General features: G+C 45.8%; 1 protein-coding gene across 3 annotated transcripts in view; it reads right to left on the bottom strand.

Annotated features, from left to right (window-relative positions):
• The window catches only part of kif21b (kinesin family member 21B), a 220108-nt gene that overhangs the window by 19141 nt on the left and 187998 nt on the right, over positions 1-12969 (bottom strand). For all 3 annotated transcript variants that reach the window (XR_005463373.1, XR_005463374.1, XM_038819459.1), the window contains 2 exons: positions 10903-11083; positions 700-864 (listed from right to left, as the gene is read on the bottom strand). Coding sequence is in view for 1 of the 3 variants with exons in the window: in XM_038819459.1 (XP_038675387.1) it covers positions 700-864; positions 10903-11083 (346 nt within the window). In the remaining 2 variants the exon portion in view is untranslated. The remainder of the gene's footprint in view (positions 1-699; positions 865-10902; positions 11084-12969) is intronic.

The following is a 12969-nucleotide window of genomic DNA, read 5'->3' as shown; positions in this document are numbered from 1 at the left end:
GTGAACTTTGCGTTTACATTCAAAGGTGCTCACAACATGACTTCAGTTCAGATAAAGAAAGATCAAAAGGGAAAAACTGTATATCAGAAGCATTAAACTGATGCAAGAGTAGCTGTTTGAGACCTCAGGCAATAGCAGGAATGGCTGTTTTAACTCCCAGCAAGTCATGTCTGAGAAGAAAGCTTGCGGAGTGTGGTAACCATTACTGGATTAAAAAATGATTTAAATAACCTATAAGATGCTGTGGAGATTTAAGGAGGGTTAGCTCTGAAGGTGGTGAAAGGGTGTTTGAGACTTGGTAGAGGTGGCGTTAATGTTTATAGCCATTGTTTTAGTTGTACTTCTAGTTGACTTTATTGTTGTTTATTTCATTGTTAAGAAATATTTTTTTTTTAAATCATCAGAAAACGTCCAGAACATCATTTGCTGGTTTTCAAATCTTATCTCACATTATCAAACTGCAAAATGTAATTGAGGGCAGCTATTTCAGGTTTCCCTTTTGGGGTTTCAAATAACCTGACGTTTATCAGCCATGTTCAGAACTAATAAAAAGAATAATCAATTCATGATGAAGAATCAAAAAATATGTTACACATTGTATTTAAAAGCCTCCTATCTCATCAAATAAAGGGAGGTTAAAATTACTTGTACACAACGTAAAAAGAATACAACGAAACATGACCAAAAAAGGTGTCTTACTTCTTAAGATCCCAAATGCGAACAGAGTTGCCGGTAGCAGCATAGAGGAGTGTGCCAACAGGATTCAGTGCAATCTGATTGATCTGGTGCTCACCTTGTGCAATACTCAAAGTGCGATTGGCTGTGCTGGCACAAGCATCACCTGAAATCACCTGACCAGAGGAACTGATCATAGAAAAAAAGAGATTTGTCTTCAAATAGGTGCATGTTAACATCCTGAAATCTATTAATTATATTCATTCAGCTTCAACGACGCCATGGTGACTCGCTACATTCTGTAATATCACTTCAAGAGTGATGTCCCTTTAAGAAGCTCAACATGCAGATAAGCCAGGTGTCTGGATGTCATCCTGCGACCAAGAGCCGCCGTCTCTCTCCCTGCACTGTAGTATCCTAGATAGCAGGATTTGCCGAGATTTTGCTCGATTATTTGTACTGATCTTGTGGTAAACAAACCCCACCAGAGATCCTCAACTAAACAGAATCCGTGTACGTCATCACTACAGCTACTTACAAGCTGACCGTCCAATATCACCCTCCCCCTCAAAATATATGTGAGCTACTGTTGCAAGAGGAAGACATGGCAATAAATTGATATCAAATCTGAAATCAACCAGATGGCAGGAGTATTTCAGCCGTTCACGATGCCGGCATCGTCCGGTCCCGCCGATAGCATCCCCCTGCCATGCGTTTCCTGGCGAAGAACGGAGAACGGTGCATTCAGAATATGCCGCCGCAGGGCAGTGGCGGGCCACCTCCATCGCTATGAAATACGCGGCGGTTTGCATGGAAAATCCCGCCTGGTGTGTTCTTGCTCTCTCCACTCGCAACCAGCAACTGAGTTAAAAATAATTGGTAATTTTCACTTAAATGATCCAGTAAAATTATATGTAGCCCCGTCCTTTCCTTGGATTGTCATCTTCCCGTGGTGGAGAGGCTTGAACATTCCATTGATCCCGTTGCCAGGGCCACCCCAGTCGGTTAAGGTCAGGGGGGAACAGCCAGACAAAGCACAATCAAATACAAATCCTCACGGCGGATCAGGCAGAAGATACTTGTATTGTATCAATGGCTGCGATGGCGGATGAAGGCTGCAGCAGCAGGGAGATCCCCAGTCATCGAGGTTCCCTTGCTAATGGAACTGGACCTACCCTCTGTCAAGTACCGTGTGTCTGCTGATGTGCAACAGCATACCGACATTAAAGGATGTCCCACGCTAGATGTCTATCTGGAGGAAACCCGCACCCCACCCAACACAGACAAGCCCTGCGGCAATCAGAGAGAGGTGACAGGGACAGGACCATGAGATCTGGAAGTCCCTAGCTCTTGACTGGCACGGAAGTAGTGGAGTTTGAATCAGTCTTCTCGCTCTTGGAATAGGAATAGGAGGGTGTTTCGACAGCTTTCTTTACGACTGAACAACCCTCTTCACGATCCACTCTGTTCACCCCTCATGGGGAAAGGGCTAAACAAGGTGCCCTAAAAATAGTCTGTTCCATCCCAATCTGGCTGGAAAATCGCATCCAGCAGACTCATCTACCTGTGGTCACAAAATCAAAGTTAAACTGAATTTCGGAACCTGGAGTGTACAAACACTCATGGATAATGAGCAAGTCAATCGACTGAAATGAAAAACTGCCCTTGTTGCTCATCAGCTCAGGCACTTCAACAGCTGAGAGAAGATGGTAGTGGTTACACCGACCATGGTAGATGGTAGTGATTACACCTTCTTCTCAAGAGGAAAATCCGAGGATCAGCCCAGGACACATGGAATTGGATTTACCATCAACACCAAGTTCGTCAACTGATTCTCATGACCCTCAATCTACAACTTACCAAGAACCAGCAGACAACGGTTGTGAGTGCCTAGGCCACGAACCCTTGATGCCAATGATGAGTCCAAAGAAGGCTACTACTCCACCCTGAACACCATACTCTCCAATATTCCCAAGGAAGATAAGATCATCCTCCTTAGGGATTTCAACACCAGGGTTGGAAAGGACTCCCAAATCTGAAAATGAACCAATGGAAAAGTGTTTGGGAATTGCATCAATGGATTCTCCTGCTTGCCAAATGTGCAGAACACCAGCTTGTCATCATTATCATACTGTTCTGCCAAAAAGACAAGCTCAAGACTTCCTGGAGCTATCAATGATCAAAGCACTGGCACATGATTGACTTTGTCATTGTCCGATCTTGAGACCAAAAGGATGCCCAGTGCAGATGACTGCTGGCCAGACCACTGGCTCATCCACTCCTCTATGTTCATCAAACTGCACCAGAAACAGCAGAAGATGAAGAAAAAGTTGAGAAAAAAGATCCACATTGAGCGGCTTAAAGAGCCAAGCATGCTAGTGAACTTCCAACAAGGTCTTCTCCAAAATCTCCAAAGTGTCCGTTCTACTGCAGTGGAGGAAAACTGGAAAGAGCTGAAGTCAGCAATCATCCGAAGCTGTGAAGAAACCATAGTCTGCAAGACCAGAAAACACCATGACTGGTTCACCAAGAATGGCCACATCACCCAAGACCACATCGACAAGAAGAGGAAAGCTCTCCGCCCCTTGGAAAAGGCAAAGAGGAGATCTCATCAATTAGCCATGGCAGGGGTTACAAAGAAGAATGAGGGAAATATAGAACGAGGGAAATAAAGAACCAATGGTGGACTGAGAAAGCTAAAGAGCGGAAACCCCTCGCTGATCAGGGGCTTCTTCAGTGCCACCAAAGAACTGTATGGACTCAATACCCTGGGCCGCAAACCAGTGCAGGATAAGACAGAACCCTCTTCTTTTTTTAAAAAATAATTTTTATTCAAATTTCCATAATATATCAATAACAAAAAAAATATCAGGAAAAGAACAAACCCCCCCCCCCCCCCCCACCACCCATGTATACAAAAAAGAAAAATAAATTAACGCCCGTCATTAACAAAGAACAAATATACACGTCCCTTCAACCCAAAACAAAGAAAACATCCCCCCTCCCCCGCCGCTGCCTCCCCCTCCCCCCAAGACAGAACCCTCTTGAGAGACAAAGAAAACATTGACCTTTGATGAAGAGAAAACTTCAAAGAACTCCTAAACCATGATATAATCAGAGATGAGGACCTGCTTGAGGAAATTCCCCACCTTCCCATAAAAGATGATCTTGGACTCCCACCAAGCATGGACAAAGTCGAAACCGCCATCAAACACATGAAGAATAGAAAAGCCGCAGGAGTGGACGGAATCCCAGCAGAAATTTTCAAACTTGAAGAGATTAATTACCTGTCATCTCCATCAGCTGTTGTTGAAAATCTCAGACAGAGAAGAAAATCCTGCTGACCTCGGGGTCATTGCCACTATTTTCAAGAAAGGAGACAAAGTGGACTGTAGGAACTACCGAGGAATCTCCCTACTCTCTACCACTCAGAAGATCATCACCCAAATCCTTGCCAGTCACCTTCTCCCAGGCTCTGAAGAAATCCTTCCAGGATGCCATTGTGGCTTGCAACCAAACTGTGGAACACTGCTTGGCAACTTCAAGGAGGAATGCTAGGAGCATCATCAACCGCTCTTCATGGCTTCATTGATCTGACCAAGGCTTTTGACTCAGTCAAAGTGCTTTGGAAGACCCTGTCAAAGGCCGACTGACCAGAGAAGTACATTAACATCCTCTGACTCCTCCAGATAAGGTGTCTGTGGCGATCCTCACCAACCGGAAATTAGACAGAAACCTTTGAGGACAAGACTGGAGGCAACCAGGGATGTGTCATTACCCCCAATCTTTTCTCCATCCTCATCGCCACCATCCTTTACCTTGTAAAGAGCAAGCTTCCCAGTGAAGTGAACATCGACAACAGGAAAACTTTTTATTCTCAACGAGTTGAAATCCAAGAAGAAAACAACACTGTCATCGCTCATGGAACTTCAGCATGCAGATGACTTTGCCATCTCCACTCTCTCAGAAGAGAATCTCTAAGCCATGCTTGACACCTTCGCGGAAGCGTATCAAAGAATCGGTCTCAGCTTCAATCTCATGAGGACTCAAGTCTTTTACAAACCTACTCCACGGCAAGATCCGATCTCTCCCTCCAAGATTAATGGAGAAACCTGACCAAACGTAGGACATTTCCCATTCCTCGGGATCCACCTCTCCTCGAAAGCTGACATTGATGCAGAGATTCATATCCAAGCCATGCGTACCCCATTTGTTGTTTGAAAATCTTTTTATTTGCTTTTCTCATATTTATAAACAGTTGTTGCTGATAAACATTACATTTCTCTTGCCCACGCTAATTTACTTTATTTTACAGAGAGGTTTGCATTGTCCTTCATTTGATTAACTGTATGTACATTTTGCTGCCCTCTGGATCTGTCTATGATATCCCCCCTTCCTCCTCCTCCTACCCCCCACCCAACCATTGGTTTCAGTGCCCTTCCTCTTCTCCTGTGGTTTGGTTTACTCCTCGTTGCTGGCCTCAAACAGGTTTTGGAACAGGCCGACGAACTGCCCCCCAGTATCAGCCAGCCAGTCTGTAGCTTTGGGTGGTGCTGCCGATCGCCAGCCAAGCAGGATTCTCTGGCGTGCGATTAGAGGAGCGAAAGCAAGGGCATAGCCGCCTTCACCATGTGTAACTCTGGCTGCTCCGATGCCCCGAAGATTGTCACTATTGGGCATGGCTTCACCCTCACCCCCACAACCTTGGACATTGCCTCGGAGAAGGCTATCCAGAACCCAGCAAACTTGAGGCAAGCCCTAAACATGTGGGTGTAGTTGGCCTGGCCCCTCCGGCACCTCTCACATTTGTCCTCCACCTCGGGGAAGAACCTGCTCATTCGGGTTCTGGTCAGGTGCGCTCTGTGCACCACTTTGAGCTGCTTAGGCTTAACCTTACGCAGGATGAGGTGGAGCTCACTCTGCTCAGTGCTTTGCTCCAGAGTCCCCATCTTATCTCTGTCCCCAGTTCATCCTCCCATTTTTGTCTGGTCCCGTCCAGTGGTGTTCGGGCTCTATCCAGTAGCTGTCCGTATATTTTCCCACATAGCCTCCCTTCTCGCTGCTTGTGCCTATCAGTAGTAGTAGTGTGCTTTCTGGGGCCCCGGGGTACCCTACTGATGGAGGAAGTGCTTTATTTGGAGGTGTCTCAATTCCTGTCCTTTTGCTAGTTTCCACTTCCTCGTCTGTTCGTCCATTGTCGCCAGTCTGCACCCTACGCAGAAGTCCCCGATCGCCAGTGTGCCCCTGTCCCGCCTCCATATTTTGAAGGTGGCATCTAGCATGGCTGGGGAGAACCCTGATTGCCGCAGATGGGGGCCATCGGGGATATTTTGGTTATCCCGAAGTGCTGTCTCAACTGGGTCCACGTTTTCAGCGTGGCCGCCACCACTGGCCTCGTTGTGTACTTTGTTGAGGAGGATGGGAGTGCTGCTGTGGCCAGGGCCCAGAGGGTTGTTCCTTTACAAGATGCCTCCTCCATTTGTACCCAATCTGCGTCGGGTTCTTGTACCCATCCCCCCACTTTTTCTGCCGTTGCTGCCCAGTGGTAGTATTGTAGGTTCGGTAGAGGCAGGCCCTCTCGGACTTTCTCTCTTTGCAGCGTCGGTTTGGGAATTCTCAGGTTCTTACACCCCACAAAAACGGCATGATTAGCCTGTCTATGTTTTGGAAAAAGGCCTTGGGGATGAAAATCGGGATGGATCTAAACAGGAAGATGAACCTTGGCAGTACGTTCATCTTGATTGTCTGCACTCTTCCCGCCAGGGAGAGTGGGAGTAAGCCCCAACTTTGAAGTCTCTTCTTACTTCCTCCACCAGGCTGGTCAGATTCCACTTGTAGATCTGTGTCCAGTCTCTGGCTATTTGGATCTCCAGGTAACGGAATCTATTCTGGGCCGTTTTGAACGGGAGCCCCTTCAGCTCTGTCCCTCTCACTTTTGGGTTCACTGGGAATGTCTCACTTTTGCCCAGGTTAAGTTTGTAGCCCGAGAAGGTTCCAAACTCTTTCAGTATTTGCAGTATTGCCTTCAGGGGCTGGTTTAGCACACTGGGCTAAATCGCTGGCTTTTAAAGCAGACCAAGGCAGGCCAGCAGCACGGTTCAATTCCCGCACCAGCCTGCCCGAACAGGCACCGGAATGTGGCGACTTGGGGCTTTTCACAGTAACTTCATTGAAGCATCTTGAGACAATAAGCATTTTTCGTTCAGGGGCTGTTTAGCACAGGGCTAAATCGCTGGCTTGGAAAGCAGACCTAGCAGGCCAGCAGCACGGTTCGATTCCCGTAACAGCATCCCCGAACAGGTGCCGGAATGTGGCTTTTCATAGTAACTTCATTTGAAGCAGAGGGTTAGATAGGGTGGACAGTGAGAGTCTTTTTCCTCGGATGGTGATGACCAACACGAGGGGACATAGCTTTAAATTGAGGGGTGATAGATATAGGACAGATGTCAGAGGCAGTTTCTTTACTCAGAGAGTAGTAGGGGTGTGGAACGCCCTGCCTGCAACAGTAGTAGACTCACCAACTTTAAAGGGCATTTACGTGGTCACTGGATAGACATATGGATGAAAATGGAATAGTGTAGGTCAGATAGGCTTCAGATGGTTTCACAGGTCGGCGCAACATCGAGGGCCGAAGGGCCCGTACTGCGCTGTAGTGTTCTATGTTCTATGTAAGCCTACTCGTGACAATAAGCGATTTTCATTTCATTTTCATTTAATTTCAGTCCCTCCTGTGGCTTCGAGACATAGAGGAGCAGGTCATCTGCACAGAGTGAGACTCTGTTCTCTCTGTCTCCTCTCCGGATTCCGTTCCAGCTTTTTGCATCCCGCAGGGCGATCGCCAGGGGTTCGATCGCTAGCGCGAACAAAGAGTGGGGACAGGGGGCAGCCCTGTCTTGTTCTTCTATGAAGGTGGAAGTATTCAGAGCTGGTGGTGTTAGTTCGGACACTCGTTTTGGGAGCATTGTACTGGAGCCTCACTCAGGCAGTGAATCCCGCTCCCAGCCCAAACAGTTCCAGTACCGCGAGGAGGTAGCTCCATTCGACTCTGTCAAAGGCCTTTTCTGTGTCCAGGGAGACGACCACCTCTGGTGTTCTCTCCCCGGGGGGGGCTTCATTATCACATTCAGCAGCCGCCTGATTTTCGCTGTGAGCTGCCTACTCTTGACAAAGCCCGTTTGGTCCTCTGCGACTACCTCTGGTACGCAGCCCTCCAGTATTTTGGCCAGAACCTTTGCCAGTATTTTTGCATCCACATTCAGCAGTGAAATGGGTCTGTATGATCCACATTCCGTCAGGTCTTTATCTTTTTTGGGGAGTACCCCCTTCGTGTGTCTAAAGACGAGAGTCTTTGATGACCGCAATATCCATGCCGACATCGAGATCCTTGTGTACAAGGCGGCCATCCTCTCGACTCTTCTATATGGCTCAGAAACTAGGCATGGACGCCAACTCAAGGCCCTGGAGAGGTACCATCAATGTTGTCCGAGATGGATTCTCTGCATCAGCTGGAAGGACAGGTGTACTAACATTATTGTGCATGAAGGAGCCAAGAGCACCAGCATCGAGGCCATGATCATCCGAAACTAAATCCATTGGGCCGGCCACGTGCTTAGGATATCAGAGTCCTAACTGCCAAAGCAAATCTTCTTTGCCCAGCTCAAGGAAGGCTTCCGAACAAGAGGACAGAGGATGTGCTTCAAAGACACCCTGAAGGCTGACCTCAAGAAAGGCAACATCGATGTCAACGCCTGGGAGATCTTTGCTTACAGGAGACCTACTTGGAGGAACCTCCTGATTGAAGGCAAGTCATGTGCCTCTCTGCCAATTGGCTGAGGCTAGTCATGTGACTACCCGCCGATTGGCTGAGAGGTTGGTAGCTCCACCTACGAAGCGGGGTATAAGAACCCGTACCAGCTAGCAGTCAGCCTTTCTCTGTACGTGTACTGCCGGGCACACATCTAATGTATTAAAGCCTGTTGTTTGGAACTACTTCACGACCCGAGCCCAGTTGATGGTGCATCAACATCAAACTCACAAGACTGCATTTTCCTGGTTTTTCATTCCTTCGCTTCTTAAATAATGGAGTGAGATATGCAATTTTCTAATCCAAAGGCACAGTTACTGAATCTGGAGAGCACTGTGGATACCGCACACTCCAGACTGAATTGCATTTCTCACAAGAATTCTGGGTTTTTTAATGTTTAAAAATTTATCCAATCATGTTGTATTCTAGATTCCTGTGGGATTGGGTTTTTTTTTATTCAGAGGACTTTTGTGTAAATTTTGCCAAAAGCATACCGCAAATCCAAATCAACATTATTGTTTACTGCATTGACATCTTCTAAATTCAGCAAATACATTATGAAAGGTCTTCCACTTCCATACTCAAATTTTCTGTTTCCCATTATGTTAATTCCCATTTATGTTAATTGGGACTGCAATGATCTGCTTCAAGTTTGAGCAGTTTTTACATAGTGTCACAATGTGTGCTTGCATCCAGCCTTTTGGAATCCTCAATCAGGCTCAGTTGGCTGGACGGCTAGTTTGTGATGCAGAGCGAGGCCAACAGCGTGGGTTCAATTCCCGGGCCGGCTGAGGCTATTCATGAAGGCCCCACCTTCTCAAGCTTGCCCCTCACCTGAGGTGTGGTGACCCCCTGGTTAAATCACCAACAGTCAGCTCTTCCCCTCAAAGGGGAAAATAGCCTTTGGTCATCTGGGACTGTAGCGACTTTAAATGCCCAATAATTCCTACATTATTCCTCAATATTAATGGCCATTTCTCTACAACAGTCTACTTCACCATCCCAAGAAATAAGGGGCGCGATTCTCCGCAAATGCGGAGAGTCGTAAAGGCTGCCGTGAAACTGGCCGTGTTTCACGGCAGCCTCCGCGCCCCCTCCCGGGACCCGATTCTCCCCCCCCCCGGGCGGGGCTAGCAGCGCGGCCCCGCGAAGCACGGCATCACGGGCTTAGCGACCGTCGCCAAGCCCGCGCGCCAAGCGTCATGGCGGCTGACGCGCACGATGACGTCAGCCACTCATGTGCGGATTGGACGGCTCCAACCCGCGCATGCGCGGATGACATCATCACGCATATGTGTCAAACCCATGCATGCGCGGGCTGTCATGCCCCTCAGCCGCCCCGCGGACTGATCCTGCGAGGCGGCGGAGGAACAAAGAGTGCGCGGGTATCGGACCCGCTGCCCGCGATCGGTGGGCACCGATCGCGGGCCCATGCCACCCTTGGCACGGCCGTGGGGCGGCCGTGCCAATCGGTGCCATGGTTGTCCGGAACGGCACTTTGCGGCCGTTTTCACGAACGGTGAGAGCAGGTGTGTTTGTGTTCGTGAAAATGGCCGTAAAGGCCTGGGAACTCGGCTCATTGGCCAGGAGAGAATCGCTGTTCGCCGTAAAAAACGGCGAGCAGCGATTCGTGTCATGGGGTGGCCGTGGGGGGGGGAATAGCGGGAGGTCTGGAAAAATGTCGGGACGGCCCTCCCGCTATTCTCCGACCCGTCGTGGGCAGCGGAGAATCGCGCCCAAGGCCTATTGGACTTGTTAATCATGAGTTACCTTTAACATATGAGGCATCCCTGGCACATTTTAAAATCCTTTAAGATATGGAATGTTATAGTTGAATAGATTAATATTATGCTTGTTACTGAAATGTTCTTGAAAATATAGTTACGTTTTCAACATTTTTTGTCTTTTATAACTTCAGCATAATTTCTATACTTTAAACTTCTAACCAGTCATATTTATCCCATTTTGTGTTTTCATTTTACAAATCTAATATCCTTTTCCTATATTCACCTTGGAGTTCTCTCACTTCTTTTACCGTGTTAGCTTTCTATATTTCAGCAAGATATTCTAATCAAAGATTATATGTGATAGGAATATCTGTCAGCTGCTGACCTCAAGGAACTATCATTTGCAAAGAGAAATTAGCCAGATTTAAATGGGGTAAAGCTAGACAGTACTCCATTGTTCCAAAATCTTCAGCTTTTCAAGAACTTTCACTGAGAAGAATACAAAGTGGGGCACAGTTTATGATCAAGCAGATTACAAACATTCTGTGGAAGGACCAGATGGGCATTAAACTTCTCTTGTTCCATGTTTCTTACTTTTTTGTTAATAAAACTAAAATTCAAGTAGAATCAGTGATGCTGTTTAACATATATGTGATGGATGGTGTGTTCCATTAGACAATAATGCGAGTTTCTTACGTCAATGTCCTGATGCATTTGGGGCTCTCTCGGATGTCCCAAACTTTGATGTAGGACGTGGAGACAGTAAACACAAGGCTGGAGTAGCTGCAGTACTTGACAGAGACAACATTATTGGGATGTCCTTTCAGAGTACTGATTTCCTGTCCAGTGGCCAAATTCCAAACTTTACAAGTGCGATCTGAATGAATGACAAATTATAAAATTAAATAAGAAACAGAAAATTCATGAATCCAAAATTAAAAATTAAATTTTTATAGATACTCAAGGAAATATAAAAAACCCTATAATTTGACCTTGGATGTTAAGCTAGAATTGCATTATTAAACAGTCTCTCAATTATCAAGGAGAAACATACACCGACATTATCACACGAAAGTCTTCTTGAAAAAGAAAAAGAAACTACTTGCACATTTATCTTGGTCCCATACTGTCTTTTACGCTTTCAAAAATTGCGAGATAGAGGCAGCCTAGCAACAACAATTTTCTAGATTGCCTCCTCCTCAGTGACATATACAGCTTTGTACACAATCCAACAGGTCACCTATGGCATCACAAGGTTTGCACAACATAACCATCCTAGGTTGACTCAAGCCAATATTTAAAGCATATAGCTTTTCCATTTATATTAGATGTTGTTTTCTATATTTCTTGGTTATCACAGGAGTCTCCACTTGCTCCATTTTTTCTTTTTTTTCTCCCCAAACCTCAGAATTATCCTCATCTAAACGGTTGAGAATACCTATAATTTCACTGCCTTAACTTTCATATTTATTCGCCTGACATGTCGGCGCAACTTGACGTCCAACAGCGTGATAACGAAGAGGCTAACATTCGCAATTCCTCGCACAGGTGGTCTCAATCTCAACCAAATATTCCAGGAGATGGTGAAATGAGATGGAAAAGAGAATTAATCTGCATCACTCCCCACCTCTTTCAACCACCTGGTTACATTGTGGTATTGGCACAGCTCTGTGCACGTGACATATGATATGAGAGAGAAGCAAGTGACAAACCTGGAGAAGAAGTGTTTTTTTAACCTTCTTGCAGATATTGTATCTACGTCAACTGAAACAGATCTGCAGCTCTTCCTCAACTAGACATTGCTGGAACTGGAGATCATTTTTCCAATTAAATAATGCTGCACCGTTTGCAATTATGTGAGAAATACATTACTTATAATAATGCTAATGATTGCATCACAAATAGCAGATCATAAAAGGTTTGTATAATCAAATGAAGCATGGTTCCTTTCAATGTCAATATTTCTATAATCAATTTTCAGGCACTGACTGCGATTTGCAATCAAAAGACACCTGAAATAAACAACTTATTTTGAGCAGAAACAATTCTCATCACATGAATCTGATACGGTAATCTGCTGGTTCAATGTAATATGCAATCAAATGCAGGAAAAAAAAATCATGTGTCAGATCTGGAAATTGAAAGCAACTTGACAAGCATAATAAAATGTAATGGCAAAATGCCCCCAAAATCAGATTAAGTGGATTGAATATGCTTGAGAAATAATGGGAATCAAGTCTCTTAACAGTCAAGGAGTCAGATACTCCTTTTTGCTACAAGTCAGTGCCCACAGATTACATTAAATTTGCTTACTTATATCAAAGCAAAATAAAGTAATCACATTTTTAAACATTCACCTAAACATTTTAAAGGCAACAGACCTCTTGGGGGGCAAACCGAGACCTCTCATTTTGATAGTGTATTATTTTCTCAAATATAAGGGCAAAATTCACCGAGACTATGTGGAAGTTGGACATGGAACACCTTACCCCACTTCCAACAGGATGAGATGCTCCCAAGTCAGGGATGACACAGTTAAATGGAGAATAAAGTTCATTTAACTGTGTCCAAGAGCATTCATTCATCTCAGTCTCAGAATAGCACCTACTCGTGAGCGAGAAAGATGTTTTTATTTTCTTGGGCAAGGTTTTTCACTCAGTGCCCGCGTTTTTCGGTCAGTCTGCTTTTAGACTGGCCGGACCAATCTTACAGTAAACCCTTCCAGACAGGAACAAAGTTCACCACGTTGGTTGGGAAAGAACG

This window comes from Scyliorhinus canicula, chromosome 15 (assembly GCF_902713615.1).
Source record: "Scyliorhinus canicula chromosome 15, sScyCan1.1, whole genome shotgun sequence".
NCBI lineage: Eukaryota > Metazoa > Chordata > Chondrichthyes > Carcharhiniformes > Scyliorhinidae > Scyliorhinus > Scyliorhinus canicula.
The sequence above is the reverse complement of the archived record's forward strand: the minus strand, read 5'-3'. Positions and strand labels throughout refer to the sequence as shown.